We start from the raw sequence: 25,065 nt of genomic DNA on the forward strand, positions 1-25,065 counted from the left end.
ATAGTTGAAGCACACTATTCCACTCATTTGTATCTGATAGAGAATAAAATTAATAGAGATCAGATGATTAAAAAAGAAGAGCATCAAGATAGTCCAAGTCTAAAAATGACTGTCTTTCATTGGCCTCCCTAAGCTCCACAAGGAAGGGGTTCCTCTTCATCTGATTGTGAGTAACATTGGTACTCTGACATTTGTAGTAAAACACCTTGTCACTCTATTGAGCCCTATAGTGGGTCAGTGTGAACACCATATTAAGAGCTCAGGGGATTTTTAAAATGGATTAGAGGGAATACATTTGAATGATTCTGATATTCTAGAAAGTTTTGATGTGGTCTCTCTCATCACTCATATTCCTCTGCCTGTTTCATTACGGTTGATTCAGGTTAGATTTGGTGCTGAGTTAACAAATCTATTTCAATGTGTGTTGAGTTCCACTTACTTTTTGTTCAATGACCAGTAGTATGAGCAGACAGATGGAGTTTTGATGAGATGCCATTTAGATGATACTTTTGTTGTTTGGTCTCAAGGCAGTGAGAATATGGACGTCTTTTTAGAACCCCTGACGTCAGTCCACCTACGTATTTGTTTCACAATGGAGATGGAAAAGGATGACTGTCTTTCCCTCCTCAGTATGTGGGTGAGGAGGAGGGTGGATGGTACATTGGGGCAAGCCTTTATAGGAAACCTATTCACACTGATTTATTTCTGCAGACTGATAATTGTCACCATCTAGCTCAACCTGAAGGGATACTTCGTACCGTGGTTCTCAGGGCCATGTCATCTTGGACCCTGAGAGTTTGTCAGCTGGGTTTGCCCACCTCAAAGTCACCTTTTGTCAGAATGGTTATAATGAAAGACAGATTAGATGTGTGTTGCGTGCTGTTGGCCAACTGTGCACTGGGTGAGTGATGATAACACCGAGGTGGCACCAAAGTCTACGGCCTTTTTGCCGTATGCAGGGAGCATTTTGAATGTGATTGGTCATATTTCTGTGGAAATATGATGTGAAGTGTGTTTTTTACCACCGTCTAAGATAAAGGTCCTTGAGGTTCCATAAAGGATGATCTTGGTTTGTGTAAGGTGGATGTCTTCTTTGTCCATGCAGTTGTGGCATGTCATATATTGGTCATAATATCAGGACTGTGGAGGACCAGTGTATGGAGCGTAAGTGGCACACATGTTAACAAGAGCTGAGCAAATCAGCCATTGGTGAACATTGTCTTGACACTGGTCATCGTGTGGAATACAACATAGTGATTTTGCCATGCACTTCCAGCTATTGGATAGTGTTATTAAGGAAGCTGTTGAAATTAAATTAGCACATAACTTTGCACATAGAGATGCTGGTTTTTGTTTCAGTTCTGCATGGAATCTTCTCTCTCCCTTGTCAACAAACTAGAGGGACAGAGTTTACACTACTCACCAATTGATTATTAATTTCACTATCGATAACTCCTGATGTCAGTCATCTTTGATAGCACGAGTGTTCACAGTGTGTGTGTGTGTGTGTGTGTGTGTGTGTGTGTGTTATCTTTCCAGAGTTCATCTGAAAACCAAGTTTTTAAATTCCTTGTACAGTGCTTATTTGCTGCAGTTCTGCCTTGAAAATGGCAGGGTGTGCTCCTCTTCAAGATATTGGCAGTTGTCGATAACACCACCCAGCTGCATAATAAGGGCAATATGGATTGTTTAACAAACATTCTTTAAAAGAATCAAAGAGCATATAAATATTAGTAACAAAAGAACATTAAATTGCTGAAAACAAATGTAAAACTGTGGGAAATTATGCCATTATTTCAGAACTGGTCATGTTACTAAAAATAGAAAAGTCATTGATTCCAGGTAATTGTGCGCATGTTTGCAAAAGAGGAAGGATCCGGGGGTAACAGAGACATCAGCTTGGTTACAGCGCAGTTTAAAAGTAAATTTGGAAAGGAGAGCCTTTGATGGAAAGTTAATCACATAAGTCATTGATGATGAACAGCTAATTGGATTGCAGACATCTTAAATAAAGATAGAATACAAGAAAATAGTTTATTGATAAATGAACTTGTGAAGGTGCAGGTATGAAATTCTCATTGGCTAAGTAAACACATGTGAGTTGATTCTGTAGGTGACATAAGGATGTACTAAAGACTAAAATTATTAAATCTAAAGGAGAAATTATTGTTATGATGACAGAAAAATCATGTTGGACATACAGTAAAAATATAGTTATAATCTTCACATTATCAAAGGAATAGAAAGAAACTGATACAGGCAGAAAAAATTAGGTAGCGTCTTCTGGAGGATGATTTTGACAGACGTTGACTAGTTTATATTCCGACAAGCAGAAGATTATGTTGAAATATCTTCAGGATTACAGATACATTTGCATTACACAATGTACTCTTGAAAATTTGTGTAACTCGAAAGTATTATTATGTTTCTAGGTAAATATTACCTTTATACTTCTATTAATTTGACATCTCATCCATCTGTGTAATTGACAAAAATATTTTTTGAAGGTAGATGCTAATGATAAAATTTATAAATACTTTGTACAGTAAACATTCTTACTAATTTTGAATTTATAAAGGGACTCTTATCTGAATTGAAGACATACTAAAGCCAGTGTATCAGAAATTGTTACCGGTAATATTTTGTGACTGAGATAGACTTCTGAATCTGTGAAACATGATATGCTTATACAAAAGTTAAAATATTATAGAGTAGTAGACACTGTAGGTTTATGGTTGTTATCTTGTCTGCATGACAGAAAGCAGTTAGATGGATCAGTCAGACGTTGTGTACCACAGAATTCTGTTTTGGGTTCCTGTTGTTTGTAATATAAGTGAATGATCTTCTACTTGCATTATCAGGAGATGCAAATTTTAGTTTTTCTAATGTTACCATCTGCACCAGACTCAGATCAATTCAGTGGAAGATAAATAGCCAAGGCTGGTGCACCGGCCAGCCTGAGTGTGGTTTTTAGGCAGTTTCCCGTGCTCATTTAGGCAAATGCTGGGCTGTCCCCTGCTCTTTGCCTTAGAAAATACAATACACTAACAGTTAAAATACGATCACACTCAGAAAAAGTTTACACCATTTACAGTCAGATGGTGCACGTGGCTTCCCTCCCTTATATAACTGATGACTGCGCTGACTGGAAGGACATCCAAGTAGAAAGTTAAGTAAAATAACTTGGTTAAAAACTTGAGTGCAGTGGAGCCCATCCTACGCTGGGTAGATGTTAATGAGGAGGAGGAGGAGGAGGAGGAGGAGGAGGAGAAGAAGACTGTTGTTGAAGTGGATTATGGTTAAATTTTGACAAGACTGCCAGCAAATATGGGCTAAACATAAACGAAGCCAAGACAGAGTACCTCGGTATGACGCGTGGTCATTGTCAGACTGCTGATAATCTACAATCACTACAGGTTGGGGACCAGTCCTACAAGAGAGTGCAGGAATTCAAATTCCTAGGGGCACTTTTCACTGAGAAATTGTCATGTGAAGCAGAGATCAATGCCAGAATACAAGCAGGAAACCGATCTTACCACAGCCTAGCACAAGTGCTTCGGTCCGATATCTCTCCAGACAGTTCAAGATTCGACTGTACAAAACCCTGATCCAGCCTGTTGTTCTATATGGCTGTGAGACATGGAGTATCTGAAAACAGGACTCCCATAAGCTCCTTGTTTTTGAGAGAAAAGTGCTTCAGAAGATCTTCGGTCCGGTTCTGGATGCAGATACAGAGGAATGGAGGATCAGATACAACCAAGAGCTTGAGGAACTATACCAGCAGCCCAACGTAGCAGGAACTGTCAAAGCCAAATGAATGCAGTAGTCCGGCCATGTGGCCCGGATGGAGGATCACAGATGGCCTCGGAAGCTCCTGGGTTTCACACCTACAGGAAAGAGACCGCCAGGGAGACCCAAGAAGCGTTGGAGGGATGGACTCCATGAAGATTTAAACCAAGTGTCAATAGATGTGAATGGATGGCGGGTAGCAGCTATGGACAGAGTACTGTGGAGGAGGAAACTTGTAGATGCGTGCGGTCTACTGTGCCTGATCACGTAGTAGTAGTAGTAGTTGTTGTTGTTGTAGTTAGTACATATGATTCAGTTCTTCTGAAAACTCCACAAGTTATAAAACTAGTCTGTTCAAGCAAGAGATACAATAACTGTAGAGAGTGTTCAGTTGTGGGACTGTAAATAGATTACAATCTTGATTGGAAAACCCATAGCGTAAATTAACAAAGTACCTTCACTCCGTTACATTTGCTGTACGTATGGTTACAGCTATTGGTAATGTAAAAATGAAGAGAAATATTCAGGAGACCAATGAATTGCAAAACGACAGTCATCTGCTGCACATAAGGCATCTATCAGTGTTTCCTATAGATGGTGGTCGGATTCCAATGAAATGGCTGAGAGGGTGAGATGACGTGATGTGTTTGGCAGATGTACACTTTTGCTTGGATGTCACAGTCCAGCAGTGGTTTAAGAAAAATGAAGAGGAGCTAAATGCTGGAGCAAATTACAGACAGAACTGTGGAAAATGTTTGGTGATAACCAGCAGCAAGTGCGGATGGCGGAAGAACAGTTGAAGAACAGGGCCCAGCGCAGGGGAAACATCGCAGTTCATTTACAGAATTCCCACATTGTGAATTATAAAATGACAAAAGCCGTCAAAATGTGACTGTTGATGAAAGGAGTCACAGAAGAAATGTACAAGGCTCTTTAGGTAAGGAGATAACAGTGACAAACGAATTTGTCAAGTGTTGCCAACAAATCGAGGAGCACAACAAAAAAGGAGTCTGATGAAAGAGCTTTGAATGACTGTTGAAGGTGATCCCTATAGCAGCTGTGAAAGAGCACCATGAGTTCACCTGTGCCATATGACATATACGAAGAGAAGAGATACAGCAGTATACAGCAGCCAGAAATTTCAGACCAAGTACACAAGAGATAGCAGCTTTGGAGCTTATGGTGGCCAGAAATTTTGGACAGGGTAGATACAGCAGCCTTGAATGTTGACACAGGCCAGGAGGTAATAGAGAATGTTGAAGAAGAGGCATATTGAGCTCTAGCACTAATCTCAGCCACCAGACAAACATACTAGGAAAAATGGACTAGACCAACTAGGACTTAATGCCAGAGCTGTTGAAAGGCAACCTAGCATCCAACCAGTGCAGGTACAACCCACTCCCACACCAAGCAGAATGCCCCACAGAAGAACAGACATATGGAGGACAAAGGAGAACACGCTAGTGTGTTTTCACTGTGGACATCCTGGACACATTGTATGCTACTGCAGTGAAAGAAGGCAAGTTTCAGACATCAACCATCACAGCAGCTCTCTTCGTGCCAGTCAGTTGCAGACAATTATAGTCAACCTGTGGGAGGAAGCCCATCACTGTACCCTGGACGAGATCACATCCCAACATGCTGTAGCCATTCACTGCCACTCTACCAACTGCTTGCTTAGTCACCAACTTTAGGAAAATTGAGCTAGGCGACCATCTGTGGAGGTGAGGCTGCCGTGGTTGAAAATACTCCTTGGACGCCAGTCACCAAGAGGCCAGGAAATCTCACTGACATTGTCACTGATGGCCAACCTGTCCAAGCTCTAGCTGACTTAGGGAGCTTTCTCTTATATATTATGAGATACTAAATGTCGCCAGCTATAGAAGACTATATTCTGTAATACAAAAGCAATTAACTGATATGTAGCTAATGGGCTACATGTATTGCTAGAATAACTGTTCATGACTGAAAACAGCCCACTGAATTTGTTGTTTTAACAGAATGTTATTTATAAATTTATTCTTCGATGATATTTCATGCAGACTTCACAAGTAGTCATAGACTGTGTGGAAGATCAGAGCTCTAGATTGATAAAGCTTTTCCAACAAGCACACACAACAGTGGTTGTTCTGGATGGTTGTTTGACGTTGAAGACATTGTTATCCCACTGTTATCAAATAAATGAGTTCAAGTCATTGATCAAGATGTTCATTTGAACTCTGAAGCTTCTGTTGATTGCAAATAGCTACTCAGGTTCACAAGCAAAAATCTAGTGACCTGTGATGATTATAAGCATTACCAGTAGTCAAGGGGAACTATGGATCACTGTCACGAGCAGCTGCAAATCGTCCCTAATAATATATGCTTATGAACAGCCGAACCAATCCAAGATGGACAGCTCGGTTCCTACAACAAAGAATTGTGCTCCACTGCCACTGCACAATGGAGGAAGCTCCTATTAAACTGCCAATAGGATCTGGCCTGACTGATGAACACCTTTTGTGAGTGTAAGCTGTTATGCGACAGTTTTCGATTTCTATCAAATCTGGAGTGGAGAAAAGACAGACAAAGTGGTCTTCAATAAAAAACCGTATGAACACTAGGGATCTTCTGCAAATCAACCAGTGCTCGCTTATAGGGTATCACTGACTGGACAATGCATAACTCAGGAGAAGATGCTGCAGGATGACATCACTGAACTTTCAGAGAGTCTTTGATCCCTGCCTGAGGTTCTTGCGAACAAGAAGGACAACACATGGCATTTCTGCGTCAACTTCTGATGACTAAACAAAATCATGAAAGTCCATTGCTGTACATTGGTGACACTAGACTGTTTGCAAGGAACAAAGTATTTCTCAACTATTGACATGCAGACAGGCTACTGACAAAATGAAGTTGACCAGTTGACTGGAAAAAGACTGCCTTTGTAACTTCTGACTGCATCTATGGATTTAAAATTATGCCATTTTGACTGTGTAATGCTCCAGCTATCTTCAGACATATGGTTAACAACCTGCTTACACATTAAATCACGGGTGGGTTACCGGTGGCCTGTGGGCCAGATTTGGCCTGCGATTGATTTCATTCTGGCCCACGGAAAAAATATGTGACAGAGAGAGTCAGGCACTTGCATTGAACTCTGCCCAGGGTGCATTTTTGGATATTTATACTGGTGCTGGGCTCGCTACTTGAGTACTGCTTTCGTATTTGCCGTACAGTCAGTAAAAACCGACATAAGATGAATGCCTATCATCTACAGCGGTAGAAATGTCACACAAAAGTTAATGGGCCTTCACACATCCAATATTATTGTCAATACATCAATACAAAAACTGTCTGAGGGTGAGTATTGTCATATTGTTGATACTAGAACTATTGATAAACATATTAATGCTGACCAGAATATTCTCAGTAGTACCAACATGTAGTGTGCATGTGAAGGTGAGTGTTATTGGTTTGACAATTCGTGATTCTGTTGTTCACTTTTTCCAGTTTGGCCTCTGTATAATACAGTAAATATATGCTAAGTTAAAGCAGTTGAGACTTTTAAACCTTTCAAAATGAACAAATAAATGATGGCTTCATTTATTTAGTGTTAAAGAAACAGCCCATGTGTATGTGATCAGTCATCAAAATATTTTTGGACAAATATTTAAGAAATGCTTGCTAATAGTGTTTGTGGATATTAACAAACTAAATTTCAAACACTTGAATGACCTGCCTGTAGCCAAAAATCACCAAGTTGCTCCTAATTGCTTATTGACTGGGATTGCCTGTCTCATTTCCATACTCTGTTTTTCTGTTTGTTCGTGTATGAATATTAGTAAATGCTTCTTGCTCATTCTGAATGCATTAGAGCACTGTAACGGTTGAAACTGAAGAAAATTTATAACACATTAGGTGCAACCATTTGCTTTTATAAGCATTTATTTTTTCATGGTGATGTCTCAGGATGAATGGCATTCCACCTTCAGTTTTTCACATTTATTTGCATGTCATAAACATTATTTCTTTGCTAACAGCATTGCAGAATTTTGCAATGGAAGTTTTTAAGACAGCTATTGTAAAACATCATAAGTAAAAAGACAATGTGCACAACATGTAAATAAATATGAAATATGTGAAGTTGGGGCAAATATAAAATGGACATACTCTAAAAAGTTTGTGTTTTGAGGCCTAATTTATTGGCATGGCGTGTCTAAACAAGGGGTGCCATCATACAGGTGCGTTACCCCATAAACATTGATGTTACAGGTGCTATAGTTTTGTTTTTATGCACTAGGAGTGCTGCTGTCATGTTATGAAGCGGTACGTAACCTTCAGTAAGTACGTGAATCAGGCCTGCAGGTCACCAAACATTGCCCGTGCCTTCCTTAAACGGATGACTTGTCTTTGCTATCTGACAGTCAGGTTTTCGTAGACATTTGAGGAACATCTATGCCGCCGAATAACTGTGTTGTGTTCAGGCTGCAAGCCTCTGCCTGAATCTGAAAAAGTGCCTCTTCATCGCCCTGCTTGGTGCATGTAGTCAATCACATTGGAGTCTGTCCTGATCCAGAGAAAATAACAGCAGACATAGATTTTCCTACTCCTCGATTCATCTGTGATGAGAAGTTTCCTTGGAATGTGCTCTTCCTCTACAACAAATGCTATAGGAAGACACCAAATTTTCCTTGAATCAGGTTGTCCTTCAGGAGGTGGTAACATCTTCTCCAGTCCTAGCATTGAATGAGAAAAAAGGTGAGATAGAACTTCAAACCCAAGCCAGCAGTTTCGGGCAGGGGAAGTTCTAGTACAGGATCGGGAAGGTGCTGAAAAAGTGGTAGCTGTGCTTCCAGAATGCTACCCAAGTCCGAGAAGAGCTACCGTACAACTGAGAAAGAGCCATCTAGAAGATCCAGCCATATTTATTTGGCAAATCATTCACCATTGTGATAGATCACAGATCTCTATGCTGGTTGACTAGTCTGAAGGATCCATCAGATTGGCAAGACGGGCACTGTGGCTTAACGAGTATGTCATCACAGTGGTACACAAAAGTGGACTCAAATATGAGGATGCCAACTGCCTTTCAAGGAATCCTTTGGCGGAACACAGCAATGTGGATTAAATCTTAGTCACTGCTGTATTAAATCACATTGCTGCAGGATGGGGAGAAGCTCCAGCACTGCTGAAAACCATAGAAGCCTTGAAGAAGGGGGGGGGGGGTTGATGAAATGTGAATTCCAGAACTTAAATAAATGGAGCACTATATAAGAAGAACTATGATCTGATTGGGCGGAAACGATGGCTTGTCAACCTAGCTCATACCAACTATCCTGAAGTATTTACATGATGTATTGATATCTGCTCAGCTGGGATTTGTGAAGACTCTAGGCAGAATCAGACATTATGTGTCACTGGCCAAGTCTTTACTGATCCATTAGAAACTGTGAGCCACCACAAGGAATGCCAAAGATGGAAGTGTGTGTCGCAGTTACCATTGAGGGATCTGGTACCAATTCCCGCCTGCAACAGTGCCCTTTTATTGAATTGGAATCGCTCTTCTGGGTAGGATCCTGAAACCAATAAATGGTAATTAATGGATAATAGTTTGTGCTAATTATCTCACCTGCTACACGTTCACCAAAGCTGTGTCAGTTGCTGAAGCTCTGGAAATTATAAAGTTGCTCCTAGAAGGAGCACCCCATGTGATGATCTCTGATTGTGGAAAAGTTTTCCAGTAAAGACCAAAGTCAGAGGTAATTTCACTTTGCAACATCACCCACAGGAGGATAACTACCTACCATACACAGGTGAATAGCCTCACAGAATTCTTTAATAAAACTTGACAGATATGCTCTCCACATTAATTGATATTAAACAGAAAGATTGGGATACAAGACTGCCCATGACATTCTCTTACAAAAGTGTAGTGAGGTACTACTGGCTTCACACAATTCTCTGCACTCCACAGTCACAAAGCCAAAACAACAATGGATACACTGTTCTCATTTTAACCAAAAGATACACAAGATGACTAAATGAAACATGTCATCACCAGGACTGAAGAAACAAGGCAGCTCACTCTCATGTGGGTGGTAAACACCCAGGAGAAAGACTGAGAACGCTATAATGTAAAGTGTTCGCCAGTGAGATACAGTCCAGGAGACTTCGAATGGATTTTTATGCCTGTGCAGAAAGTGGGACTATTGGAAAAGTTTCTGAAGCATATTTTGGGTGGTATTGTACCCTTTGCTGTGTTTTGGGCTGTATTGTATCCTTCAGCAATTGTTGGACATCACATATGGAGTTGAGGATTATTACCCTTCATCAACAAGACAAAAGCTCATAGACATTGTCCATGTCCTCCATATGAAGCAGACAGATGATTCCTTCTTTTTTGGGTGTACATTGGTATTAGTAATAAATGTACTTTCCATACAGTGTTTAACTTCATTGACAACCCTGCCTGTGTATCTAGGCTGGATTGTGGTTTAGATGTGACAATATAATACCAGGACCATGTTCACAGTCAATGTGTTAGATGTCTTGTGGCTAATGTAATGAAGGCTAAGATAGAGTTAAAGAGCTATTTGTTGGATGATTCCTACGCTATTGAAGATTATCTTCAAAGAAACTCTTGAATTTAATTTATTTTATTCTAATGTAAGTAATATTAAGACAAATAAGTTGTCAGTTGCCCAGCCTTTTCAGATGACCTCAAACTATTAGCATCTGGTGTAGAAGAAGCTACTTACCAACTCTCTTCCTTGAACCTAAGTAATTAGTTAAGGCATAATCTTCTGGAACAAATGAGATTTTAATAAAATGAGAAAATTAAAATCAAGTGTAGTAATGTCTTGCCAATATGTGAATGTAAAGTATTGTGAAAACTTTTTGCTATTTGAGAAGAAAAATTATTCAAGAGGAAGAATTATTTCTTGATTTATATAAGTCTTGGCTCTATATTGCCACTGATGTAATAATCAAAACAGAGCTGTCGCTGTTAAATATTTGCTTAAGAAAGGACACTGACTCTCTAGTGTGTGATAAGCTGTAAATAATTTCTTCGTCAGAAGAAGAGATGAATAGGAATATGAAATTTGTGATGTTTTAAAGAGAGAATAAATTAAAAGTTCTAAAAGTCCAACTCAGCATCCATTATTCCATTTGTGTGTCTATGATGCTTATAGTAATTTTTGTAGTTTTAGCAACCTGTAAGTAGGCAGTTGTCTAGTTTTGAGATTGATTGCTAGCTCTATGTCTCATTCAGACCAAGGCTGTAAGTAATCATCTTTCTTCAAAAAATCCTTTTTCCAACTGGGGCTGTAATTCGTAAATACTAAATACTAAAGGAAGACATTAACAGATTGATAGAAGGGAACTAGTGAAAGTGAGAGAATACATCCATAATCCTTTTGCTTTGTGTATTTGGTTCTTATCTTGATCTTTATCATTGCTTATGTGCACTCAGATTTAAATTTTTACACACACAAGAAAATAATCAATTATTGGTAATATACTGTATTGATAGAAAATCTGCTCATCAGGTTTAGGGAAAGTGGTACAATTCAGAAAAGTCACCCAGAACTCCGGATCAGGGGAGACTTACCGGACGGTATGAGAAGGAAAGTCTGATTGTTGGGGACTGCACTCGACGAGATTTGAAAACCTGAGAGCTTAAAGGTGGAATACGGGGTATTATGCAAGACAGAGATTACTGCTAAAACATCATGTTCAAGTTAATAAGAATAAAAACTAAGATTTCGGGAAAGGGGTACAGTTCAGAAAAGTCACCCAGAACCCTGGGTCAGGGGAGACTTTCCAAACAGGATAAGAAGGAAAGACTGATTGTTGGGGACTGCACTGGTCAAGATTTGAAAATATGAGAGCTTAAAGGTGGAAGATAGGGTAATATGCAAGACATAGATTACTACTAAAACATTGTGCATGAGTTAATAAAAGCAAAAAGCTAAATGCATTGTAACAGAGGTGGGAGGGGGATGGCAAAAAATAGAAAAATAGGCAAGTCAAAAAAGGAACAATGTAGAAAACTAAAATGGAGTGAAGAAAGGAGTAGTTATTGTGAAGAAATGCTGAAGCAGAAAGAATTAACATGAATTAAGGCCAGGTGGGTGGCGAGAACCAAGGACATGTTTTAGTGCTAGTCCCCACCTGTGGAGTTCTGAGAAACTGGTGTCCGTGGGAAGAATCCAGATGCTATGTGTGGTAAAACATGCTCTGAAACAGGATATTGTGTGTTACCTGTATATACCCTCTGCCTATGCCCATTCATCATAACTGATTACTGGGTGATAGTCATGCCAATGTAACAGGTCGAACAGTGTTTACATAATAGCTGGTATGTGACATGTGTCGTTTCACAGGTGGCTCTCCCTTTGATAGTAAATGTTTTGCCAGTTACAGGGCAGGTGGTAGGAGGGTGCATAGGGCAAGTCTTGCGTTGGGTATGGCCACAGGTGTAGGAGCCATAGGGTAGGGAGATGGGTGCACTAGGAGCATAAGGTCTGGAGATGGGTGCAGAAGGAGCATAGGGTCTGACAAGGATATTGCGATGATTGGGAAGATGATGAAAAACTATTCTAGGTGTGGTGAGCAAAATCTCAGACAGGACGGAACTCAGTTCAGGGCAGATTTTAGGAAGTCATGGCTGTGTTGAAGAAGCTGGTTAATACATTCAAGGGCAGCATGATACTGGGTGACAAGTGGTGTGCTCCAAAGTTGTTTTTTTGAAGGATTAGCTGTACCAGGATTGGATGTGATGGCACAGGGAATCTACTTTTGAACTGGGCTGTTGGGATATTATGTCCAGTGAAGGTTGAAGTGGGAGTGGTGATGTATTGCTGTAAAGAGTCTGCATCCGAACAAATATGTTTGACTCAATGCCAAGGCTGTATGGGAGGGAACGTTTGACATGGTAAGGATGTAAGTTCTGTTGTTTGTTGGTTTGATGTGGACGGAAGTGTGTAGCTGGCCTTTGGTGAGGATATGATCAACAGTGAAACATTGAAAGTACCTGTTTCTGGATGTAATCGTACTCTACACCAGCTTCTTTTACAGTTACAAATACACCAATCTCTTGCACTTACCTGACTAATCTGTGACGTATATGCCTCATCTGCCAGTTTCCACTTTACCAGATTTCTCTCTTCCTGCAGTTAACTGCTCCTCGTGTGTCCTTCGTTGGTATCATCTGAGAAGCGAACTTTAGACTGAAACAACATGCCAGACTTCACCTCAAAAAACTATCCTACCTTCTCCTAAACTGCCTTAGCAGTGGTATTTCCCTTCCTGTCCCTCTGGGGCTCCCCAAACAGCCACACGGTCAACCCCACTCCTCTCCTACAAACCAAGGTTGGCCAACCTTCTTAATAACCCACAGCTTCCCAGACCAGTCACAACAGTAAAGTGTTCTCAACCTCTCATCCAAAGCAGCCTTGGTGAAGGACCCACTTTCATTCACACATTATGTCAAATGGAAATACTACTTTGCAACCCAATCCCAAAACCTTTACAACAGCAAACCTGACACTGAACCCTGCCTTGAACAGTTCTGGCCATGATGCCAACTTGATTCACCACCACTACCTCAGAATCATCTCTTACAAGCCTTCCAAGAATTCCTGACATCCAGCATTGCTTCACAACCTTAGCTCAGGTCCCTACAACATGACCCTAACTGGTCCTCTGCAGAACTCCAGGCTCTTCGTTCCCTAAAATAATCATTGTTCTCCCAGCAGACAAAGAATCTACCACTTGACTGACAGGAGTATGTTATTGAAAGTCTACACCAGCTTTCTGACAGCTCTACATACAGCGTCTGCCATCAAGATCCCATCCCTGTGATTCAAAATGACCTACAGTCCTTCGTAAAAACCTCAGTCCCCTCACAAGGACTTACAGCTGAGTCCATAGTACTTCTTGCTTCACCCAAACCACTCACCCCTACCTTTTACCTTCCTCCTAAAATCCACAAACTCAATCATCCTGGATGTCCTACAGTTGAAAGCACCCACCAAATGTGTATCTGCGTTAGTTGATCAACACCTGCAACCCATAATACAAAGACTTCCCTCCTGTATTAAAGATACCAACCATTTCCTAGATCATCTGAAATCCGTGCCCTTCCCACTCCTACCACACACCTCGCTTGTCACCATTGATGCTACATCTACATCTACATCAATACTCCGCAAGCCACATGACGGTGTGTGGCGGAGGGTACCTTGAGTACCTCTATCGGGTCTCCCTTCTATTCCAGTCTCGTATTGTTCGTGGAAAGAAGGATTGTCGGTATGCCTCTGTGTGGGCTCTAATCTCTCTGATTTTATCCTCATGGTCTCTTCGCGAGATATACGTAGGAGGGAGCAATATACTGCTGGACTCTTCGGTGAAGGTATGTTCTCGGAACTTTGACAAAAGCCCGTACCGAGCTAGCTAACACTACAACATGCTATCTCCCTCTATACCAATGTCCCCCACATACATGACCTGTCTGCTGCTGAACATTTTCTTGGTCATTATCCACCTAATTCCAAACTCATGACATCCTTCTTGCTCACCTAAATCAACTTCATATTTACCAACAATTACTTTGACTTTGAGAGGCAGACATGCAAACAGATCAGCAGTATGACCTTGGGAATCAGGATGGCTCCTTCCTATGCCAACCTTTTCATGAGTCACTTGGAGGGGGTTTTCCTGGGATCCATAAGCCTTCAGCCCCTGGTTTGGTTTAGATACATTGATAACATCTTTGCCATATGAACTGGTGGTGAGGCCGACTTGTTAAAATTGTTGGAATCTCTAAATAACTTCTCCCAATTAAATTTTGCAAGGTCCTATTCCAAATCCCAAGTCACTTTCCTTGAGATTGATCTCATCCTCACTGAAGGCCAGGTACACACTTCACTTGTACTTGTATTTTGACAGTTGCCATTCTTGCCATGTCAAATGTTCCCTCCTATATAGCCTTGGCATTTGAGACAAACGTATTTGATCAGATGCAGCCTCTTTAGAGCAATACACCACCACTCTCACTTCAGCCTTCACTGGACTGATTATCCCAGCAGAGTAGTTCAAAAGCAGATTTCCCGGGCCATCACATCTAATCCTGGTACTGCTGACCCCTCCAAAAAACAACTTTGGAGGACACCATTTGTCATCCAGTATTATGCTGGCCTTGACTGTATTAATCAGCTTCTTCGACATGGCCATGACTTCCTAAAATTATACCCTGAAATGAGATCCATCCTGTCTGAGATTTTGGCCACCACACCTAGACTAGCTTTTCATCGTCCTTCCAATCTCTGCAATATCCTTGTCAGACCCTACGCTCCTTCTTCACCCATCTCCCTACACTATGGCTCCTACCCCTTGTGACAGTCCCCACTGGAGACTTGCCCTATGCACCCTCCTACCACCACTGATTCCAGCCCTGTAACTGGTGAAACATATACTATCAAAGGGAGAGCCCCCTGTGAGATGATACATCGTATACCAGCTGTTATCTAAACACTTTCAGCCTTTTACATTGAGATGACTATTACCCAGTAATCAGTCAGGATGAATGGGCATAAGCAGAGGGTATATACAGGCAACACTTAATATCCTGTTGCAGAGCAAGCTGAACAGCATGACAGTCACGATTTTGGTGCATGTTTCACCACACACGCCATCTGGAGTCTTCTTCCAGACAATAGTTTCTCAGAACTTCACAGGTGGGGGACTAACACTACAACATGTCCTTGGTTCTCTCCACCCACCTGGCCTTAATTTACTTTAATTCCTTCTGTCTCAGCATTTCTTCACAGTAATGACTCCTTTCTTCACTCCATTTTACTTTTCTGGATATTTCATTTTCTGACTAGCCTATTTTTCTATTTTTCACTGTCCCCCTCCAACCTCTGTTACAATGCATTTAGCTTTTTAACTCATGCACAATGTTTTAGGTAATCTATGTCTTCCACCTTTAAGCTCTCATATTTTCAAATCTTGACCAGTGCAGTCCCCAACAATCAGTCTTTCCTTCTTATCCTGTTTGGAAAGTCTCCCCTGACCCAGGGTTCTGGGTGACTTTTCTGAACTGTACCCCTTTCCCGAAATCTCTCCAGTCATTTTCCTTCACCCCTCTTCCTTCCCCTTCAACTCTTCTGCCCGAAGGAGGAGCCACTGGCTCTGAAAGCTTGTAAAAGTTAAACCTTTTTGTGTGTGTGTTTCCCTGCCGCTGTGTGATGTAGACTTGAAGTCCTAAAGTCATTCAAGGACTTGAGTTTTTCAGTGACTACCACATAACTAGAAGACTTTGATGTTATTATTTTAAGTTAAGTTGAAGTTTGCTGAAAGTTTATAATTTTATTCACTGTAGGTTTTTTGGTTTTCTTCAATAGCACTTTCGTTGTATTGTTTTAAGCGAATGATGAAAACTACCCCAAAAAAATTCTGGATATAAAACACTCTTAATTTCTGTTATATGTGTGCCATATACACTGAGATGACAAAAGTTATGGGATACCTCCGGATATTGTGCCGGACCTCTTTTTGCCCAGTGAAGTGCAGCAACAAAACTTGGCATGGCCTCAAGTCATTGGAAGCCCCCCTGCAGAAATTTTGAGCCACACTGCCTCTGTAGCTGTCCATAATTGTGAAAGTGTTGCCGATGCAGAATTTTGTGTATGAACTGACCTCTCAGTTATGTCCCTTAAATGTTTGATGGGTGGCTAAATCATTTGCTTGAATTGTTCAGAATATTCTTTAAGCCAATCGCAAAAAGTTGCAGCCCACTGACATGGTACATTGTCACCCATAAAATGTGCATTGTTGTCTGGGAGCACAAAGTCCATGAATAGTTCCAAATTGAATCAAAGTACCTGATACAGGTACTTTGTTATCGGTTTAATGGGACTAGAGGACCCAGTCCATTCCACATAAACATAGCCCACATAATTATAGAGCCACACACCTTGCACAGTGCCTTATTGACAACTTGGGTCCGTGGCGTTGCGATCTGCACTACATTTGAACCCTATCATCAGCTCTTACCAGCTGAAATTGGAACTCATCCTACCAGGCCACAGTTTTCCAGTCATCTAGGGTCCAAAAATGTGCCCATCAGCCCAGGAGAGGCACTGCAGGTAATGTCGTGCTGTTAGCACAGGCACTTCCATCAGTTATCTCCTGCCGTATCTTATCAACACCAAATTTTGCCAAACCGTCCTAACAGAGACATACGTCATACATTCCACAGACATCACCACTCTCGGCCATTTAACTGATGGCTGCCAGCCTCTGCGTTGTCTGTGTGAGAGGTGATGATGCAACTTGGTATTTTCGAACTCATGACACGGTGAATCTTAGAATATTCAATTCCCTAATGATTTCCAAAATGGAATGTCCCAAGTGTATAGCTCTAACTACCATTCTGCATTCAAAGCCTGTTAATTCCCATCATGCGCCCATAATCATGTTGAAATCTTTTCACATGTATCACCTGAGCACAAATGACAGCTCCACCATCTCACTGCCCTTTTATAACTTGTGTATGTGCATATTGCTAAACCCATAACTTTTGTCGCGTCAATGTAATGTAACATTAACCAGCTGTAGGCATCCAGAACCCAGATTCTTTAATCTCATGACTTCAGTAAATATTTTTAAAATGTTTCTTGAACTTGTTTCCTTCTCATTTATGAGACTAGTTTCCTCCTCAAGTTGGGCATGGTACACTACTAGCCATTAAAATTGCTACACCACGAAGATGACGTGCTACAGACGCGAAATTTAACCGACAGGAAGAAGATGCTGTGATATGCAAATGATTAGTTTTTCAGAGCATTCACGCAAGGTTGGCGCCAGTGGCGACACCTACAACGTGCTGACATGAGGAAAGTTTCCAACCGATTTCTCATACACAAACAGCAGTTGACCGGTGTTGCCTGGTGAAACGTTGTTGTGATGCCTCGTGTAAGGAGGAGAAAAGTGTAGCATCACGTTTCCGACTTATAAAGGTCAGATTGTAGCCTATTGCGATTGCGGTTTATCGAATCGCGACATTGCTGCACGCGTTCGTTGAGATCAAATGACTGTTAGCAGAATATGGAATTGGTGTGTTCAGGAGGGTAATACGGAATGCCGTGCTGGATCTCAACGGCCTCGTATCACTAGCAGTCGAGATGACAGGCATCTTATCCGCATGGCTGTAATGAATAGTGCAGCCACGCCTCGATCCCTGAGTCAACAGATGGGGACGTTTGCAAGACAACATCCTTCTGCATGAACAGTTCAATGATGTTTGCAGCAGCATGGACTATCAGCTCGGAGACCATGGCTGCGGTTACCCTTGACCCTGCATCACAGACAGGAGCGCCTGCGATGGTGTACTGAATGACGAACCTGGGTGCACGAATGTCAAAACATCATTTTTTCGGATGAGTCCAGGTTCTGTTTAGAGCATCATGATGGTCGCATCCGTGTTTGGCGACTTCGCGGTGAATGCACATTGGAAGCGTGTATTTGTCATCGCCATACTGGCGTATCACCCGGCGTGATGGTATGGGATGCTATTGGTTACACGTCTTGGTCACCTCTTGTTCGCATTGACGGCACTTTGAACAATGGACATTACATTTCAGATGTGTTACGACCCGTGGCTCTACCCTTCATTCAATCCCTGCGAAACCCTACATTTCAAGAGGATAATGCACGACCGCGCGTTGCAGCTCCTGTATGGACCTTTCTGGATACAGAAAATATTCAACTGCTGTCCTGGCCAGCACATTCTCCAGATCTCTCATCAATTGAAAATGTCTGGTCAATGGTGGACGAGCAACTGGCTCGTCACAATACGCCAGTCACTGCTCTTGACAAACTGTGGTATCGCGTTGAAGCTGCATGGGCAGCTGTTCCTGTACACGCCATCCAAGCTCTGTTTGACTCAATGCCCAGGCGTATCAAGGCCGTTATTACGGCCAGAGGTGGTTGTTTTGGGTACTGATTTCTCAGGATCGATGTACCCAAATTGCGTGAAAATGTAATCACATGTCAGTTATAGTATAATATATTTATCCAATGAATACCCGTTTATCATCTGCATTTCTTCTTGGTGTAGCAATTTAAATGGCCAGTAGTGTAGAATTGTGGACTCGTCAGATGTGTATTGTGAGACTGATGTCTTATGTGTATATTGTGATGTATTATTGTCAATCGCTTATTGAAATGATTACATAACTGATTAATAAAACTTCTTTCTTTTGGAATTTAGAATGGCCCATCAGCACCTTCATCAATATCAGCTTGTTTAGGAATTTCACAAGGTTCAAGGGAAATTGAGGAACTGAAGGTATGTTGAGCTTTAAATCATTGTAGTAACATTTATGTAATCTCATGTTTTCTAAATTCTTCCCACATTTATTTGTACTAAATAATTCTCTTAGTTCTTTTGCATGCATAGTTATCCTATATATATTCTGAATCGTACTAAATGTAAATAAAATTGTGAGACAAACAGAAAACCAATCGTCTTAAAGATGGTATTGAATAAAGAATACAAAACCCAGAAGGTGGTGAGGAAACTTTCTTACTTTCTGCTGCTGCAGAGGAGTCAGCATACACATCTTGCTTCTCTCATTCTCTAAGTAGCATTTTTTATTTGAAATTTAAGAAACTATGGGCTCTTAAATATATTATTTATCATAACATTAAATGTATTTTTGGATTGTAATGCTGCCAGCATTTTACACTGTGCCTACATCAGCAAAATGCTTAAACAGTTCTATTGTGCTGTGAAATCATTATGTGCACTATTATATATTTGTCAAGTAATGAATTTATTGGTTCTTTTGAATTGTGTTACACAAAGGATTACAGGAAAATATAATAGGAAATTAAAAGGTTAGTGTGATGTTTATTTTAGATAGACAGTGACTTGACTTGCACAGAATGTGCCCTGTGCTTTAAAGAGAATGTGAACAGTTACCAAGTCACTCCTTAGCACTTCTTAACTGAAGTAGTGGGCACACCTTAGTTTCAGGACTTATCATCAACAACAGTAGCGAAATACTTTGATTTATTCTATGATGTTGGTAGGCAAGTTCCATGTCCCACATTGCTGCTGGGTTAGTTATTCAACTGTAAACTACTTTTATAAAATTACAAGACAGTATGGCTGTCCAGTACCTACCTTCAGGAGAGACAACATTTTTAGTGCTGTCAGTAAACGCTGTAAAAGTAAAGAAACCCTCCTAGCTATAAAGGTACAAGAAACCCTTCTAGCTTCCATAACTAATGTATTAGGAAAAAGGGTCATGTTAGGGAAAGTTAGAATGAAAGAACAGGTAGGTGTCTCAGATCCCATGGTGAGAGGGATCCAGTTGGTGCGAGGATGAGGAGAGACAAAAATGAAGGATGGTGTCAGACAGTAGGTCAGGTGAGCGCTATCCCAGCTTCAGGCCAGAATGATGGAAGGATAGGTTGAGAAGCAAAGATGTGTTAAAAGGAAAAAAAGTGATTAAGAGCTAGAAGAAAAAAGAGATGGGGGAAAATGAAAGTTAGAGAGGTGGCAAATATGAAAAATAAATAAATGCATTAATAATTGTAACAATATTATGAAAAAGAAAGTTGCCACTCACCATATAGTGGAGATGCTGAGTCACAGATAGGCACAACAAAAAAACTGTAGTGTGGCTTCAGCTGCCAGAGGCTGCAGTCATGTGTGTGAGTTGCATTTGCGTGTGTGTGTGTCTGTCATCTGTTTTTGACAAAGGCCTTCTTGGCTGAAAGCTTACATTGTGACAGTCTTTTTGTTGTGCCTATCTGCGACTCAGCATCTCTGCTACATGGTGAGTGGCAACTTCCCGTTTCATAATATTGTTACAGTCCATCCTGGATTTTCTGTTGTTTAATATATTAATAATTGAGTAAGTAAATGAATAAAATATAAATAAAAATAAAGAAATATAGTAAAAATAATGAAAAAGAGAGAAGGTAAATTTTAAATCATTGGAGGTGATCTCCAGAGCTTATGGTAACTAATATCAAGTGGGGGGATTCAAGTAGCCTATGTACTGTAACAGGCACTACATCCACTGAATCATGCTATAGACTGTAGAGCATGCTTAGCAACCGTGTGCTGGATGTCTCCAAGGCAGAAATTTGTTTTATATCCGCTCGTGTGTTCAGCAAGGTTAGTGGTTATCATTCCTATGTGAAATGCTGTGCAGTGAACACGTGTTAGTTGTAACAATGTGCATGGTTTTAAATGTTGTTCTGCCTTTTATATCATAGGATTTACCACTGGTGAGATCGACATAAGAGGTGGTGAGTTTTTAACTAGGGTAGTTGAATTTAGGAGCAGTTGAATTCAGCAAAACGAAACAATGGCTTTTGTGAGGTGAGTGTCTTTACATCCCCATGACGTACATGTACACTTTCCAAGTAGGAGAATTTGAGAGCCAACTTCTGTACAGGCATGTCACACCTTACTTTATGCATCCTCCATAGTCTACATTACTCCTCATACAGTTTAATTACTAAACTGGTTGAAGACCACCACATTCCACGTAATTTCCTTATTCTTGGATAAAATATAGTCACAATCATTTTTATTTGCACTGGTCATTTGCTATTTGTTTCTTATGAAAAAAAGTATTTAGTGCAGATATATTGTCCCTCTTGGAACATTTGACTAACATATGATCTCTTGTCATTTCTGGTATCTTAAATGGGTTCAAATGGATATAAGTTGCAGTAGTTATGCTGAGATGAGGCTTGGACAGGACAGATCAGCATGGAACTTCAGATTTTATGCCACAACAATAACAACTCATTTCCCACGGAATAATTACTCGTAAATTTTTGTCCTACTACTTTTGTGCTGAAAAGCCCTGTTGTGATCTTGCTGTGGGGTCCACTGTCATCTTTCAGTTTTTGTAGCTCCATGTAGAAGTCTTCTACTTAATCATCATAATGTCAACATGTTGGCACAAGAAACTTGAATGATATTCATCTAACAACTTTTGTTTACTTTTGAAACAAGTAGTAAAGTAATTGAGTTTTTAAATTCCAATTTATTTTGTAATCAGTCAGGCTTTAGGTAGCAAGATGTGGGCACAGCTGGGTATGTTTGATAGTTTAAAGTATTTGTTTGAATTCTCTCAGTCTACTACTGCCATATTCTTTCACCCTGACTGGAATATTGACATCCCCAAGAATTCACATTGTGGCAGTAGTGCCTCTGTCAGTCAAATCTGTGGAACACTTACCTACCAGGGGGCCAAAGAGATTGGTAAGACATTTTGAATAGTGCAAAATCTTGGCTGAATTATGCTCACGACATTATCAGTGCAGTCAGCATGACCAGTTGACATGTCAATGATGGGATGTGCAAGAAGAGTCTTCAAGTCTTTATTCATTATTGTCATTCAGGATTCAGCCAGTTGTTGTATGACTCATTATGCAGTCTAGGCCAGCTGTCTGCACCTTGATGAGCAGCCCATCCAATTTGTTTTCAACAAGATGGTTGTCTTGTATGTCCTAACAGTATTCTTGGTAATCACTTTTTGTAGCATAGAAACAATGGTCTAATACACAAATTGGGGAAAACAGATTTTTTTGCATTATTATAACATCTTTGTACATGTCACAACCGACAGGTGACAGAGCTATAAGTCCGCACGGCAGGGCGGCATGTGGCAGCTGCAAGTGTTTTCCTCAATGAAAAGGCAGCGGAATTGGTGTTTCCATCTGAAGTGGTGGCCCTGTGAGACAATCTATCAGAACAGTTGAGGAGAGATGCAAGGAACATCAGGAACACACCCGACTAAAACAACCGAGCAAATCAGCTGTTGTCGAGAACTGCCTCGAATACGATGATGAAATGAAATATGACGAGACGAGTGTCTTGGTGCAAATGTGAAGTTTTTGGGAATGCATAATTAAGGAGTATATTGAAATAAGGATGCCAGAAAATCTAATAAACCGTGACAGAGGTTTGAATTTCAATAATGCTTTGGGTCCAAAAATCAGTTTATTAAAATCTTCCAGACCATCACATCCATCAGAGCTTGAAAACACTGAGAGAATTTCGATTTCAAGAAATATCAGTTAAAGCTCTGAAAAACAAAAGAGCATTGAAGTGCATGGTGAATGTTGGGACTCGAGCTTGGCTATAAATAGTGCAGTGAGACCAGCAGTAGTTCACAGTGTGGGTGGCGTCCAGATGGCGAGTACATGAAACAACAAAGTTCATAGCATCTGAAGAAGATGACTGGGTCAGTTGTGAAATATTGTGCAACTTGCCAGAACATCCAAAAGCTGACCATTGATCACTTACACTGAGTAAATATGAGAGATCACAAGTACGATGTTGACTGATCGCGACTTGATGCTATGCTTGCTACAAGCTGTCACAGAGGGTGTCTCCATCGTAACCTGGCTGCTGCCGCTAACTTTTCTGTGTGAAACATCGTAGTGAAAACCGGCGTTATGAACTAGGGCAGAAAGGAAGCGTGCATGCAACTGTATTGTAACCCACCACTACCTTCTTAGTTACCACTGATACCTGAATTTTTATTATGAGTTTTGTCATGTAGAATGAATTAAAAGATATTTCACAATTGCACATGTTTGAAATAGCTGGATTCATATTTTTATCTGAGAGCAACTAGACAAGACGCGGAAGTAAGTGAGTGGCTGGATACCTAGTGATTGGTGTTTGATTTCAACAGAATTTAAGTATGCTCAATACATTGTATGTGGGAATATAGACTTACCTGGCATATGTTGCTGATGGAGAAACATAAGCTTCCAGCTGAGTGGCAGTGTTGCAAAAGAATGTGGTTTGCAACAATGTCACTCTGCTGGAAACACACAAGCTTTTCATAAAAATACTGTATGTTTCAGAAAGAACTCAATTTCCAGTGAACAGAGTAAATCTCTTATTTCTGCTAGGGAACTGAATGAGTAAAAAAAAAAGATAATCTTGTGTAACTATCGCAGTACATCCCGCTCATTCACCATAGACTACCGAATTCTTAAAACTGCTGAAAATATCCCTCAACCACTGCCCTTTTTTCAATAATAATGATGATGTCACATTGGTATGGCAGTGTGAAGAAAGAAGCCAAGTTTCCATTTCTCTAAAGTGTTCAAACTGTAAATCATATTGTAATTACCATTTTGTGCCATCGCCTATAACTACTCATTTTCATTAAATATCAGACACCACATTTAAACAATAGAAAACACTACATGAACGTGTCCTGCTGTAAGTCTCACAATATGGCATCATCAATCATCACATCATAGACTATGTGCTCTGTACATATTTTTCACATGATCAGTAATGCTGTGACCAAAAAGGGTGTTTACTTCTTAAGAATTGTTATAATGAAGTGGTTGTGTTTTGATGCTTCTCAAGGGATATGTTCAGTTACACATTCTATGAAAAAGACATATTTCTTATTGTTTGGCAGTAAGATAGGGAACCAGTATGCTTATTGTGTGTTTTTCCAATGTAGATGTGTGAATTAATGGAGTAAAAAGATTATTTGGAGTGTTGGTGTTTTCGAGGAAGCCCCCCAACCTGTTATTTCTGTGTGATTTTCCTCATAAACAAAGCATTTTCCATAAAACAAAAAAAGTCACGAGTTGTATTCCATGATATATACTCTGCAGTTTGCTTTGTTCCAATGACAAATAACTTTGTGTCCTTGAACCTTCAGAAAAGGATATTGTTAGCTCTAATTAGTTGTCCGTGCACGACAGTGTATGGTACCAATACTTTGCAAAAAGCCGTGCACAAAAATTTGATTTTTGCAGGTGTCATATCTTAGGCTCTATTGACCACAGAGATAAGGGGTCAAGTATTCAGTAAAATATTTCTGATTTTTATTCTTTTAAAACACAACTCTTAAGCCAGGTGTTTTTGATGAATTGTGATCGTGCATACTTATTTGTTGTTTGTACATGTGAAAGTATATAAATGACAAAATTGTGAAAAAGATGGATTGCTACTCATAGTGGTGATGTTGAGTTACAGACAGTCACAACAGCAAACAGACTGCTAAATGTAAGAGCTTTTGGCCAGAAGGCCTTCTCCTGAATTAGATAATGCACACACATTTTCACGTGAGTTGTCAACTCTCTCTCTCTCTCTCTCTCTCTCTCTCTCTCTCTCTCTCTCTCTCTCACACACACACACACACACACACTGTGTGTGTGTTGTCCACTTTCTGGCTGAAAGCTCCCATGCTCCCGTGTTTAGCAGTCTTCTTTTCT

At 40.4% G+C, this 25,065-nt stretch overlaps 1 protein-coding gene across 1 annotated transcript in view; it reads left to right on the plus strand.

Moving 5' to 3' along the window:
* Positions 1-25,065, plus strand: part of LOC126175356 (uncharacterized) — a 280,513-nt gene that overhangs the window by 94,360 nt on the left and 161,088 nt on the right. The window contains exon 6 of the mRNA XM_049922109.1: positions 19,052-19,129. Within this exon, the coding sequence (XP_049778066.1) occupies positions 19,052-19,129 (78 nt within the window). The remainder of the gene's footprint in view (positions 1-19,051; positions 19,130-25,065) is intronic.

The sequence above is a fragment of the Schistocerca cancellata genome, chromosome 1 (genome assembly GCF_023864275.1).
Source record: "Schistocerca cancellata isolate TAMUIC-IGC-003103 chromosome 1, iqSchCanc2.1, whole genome shotgun sequence".
Lineage (NCBI taxonomy): Eukaryota > Metazoa > Arthropoda > Insecta > Orthoptera > Acrididae > Schistocerca > Schistocerca cancellata.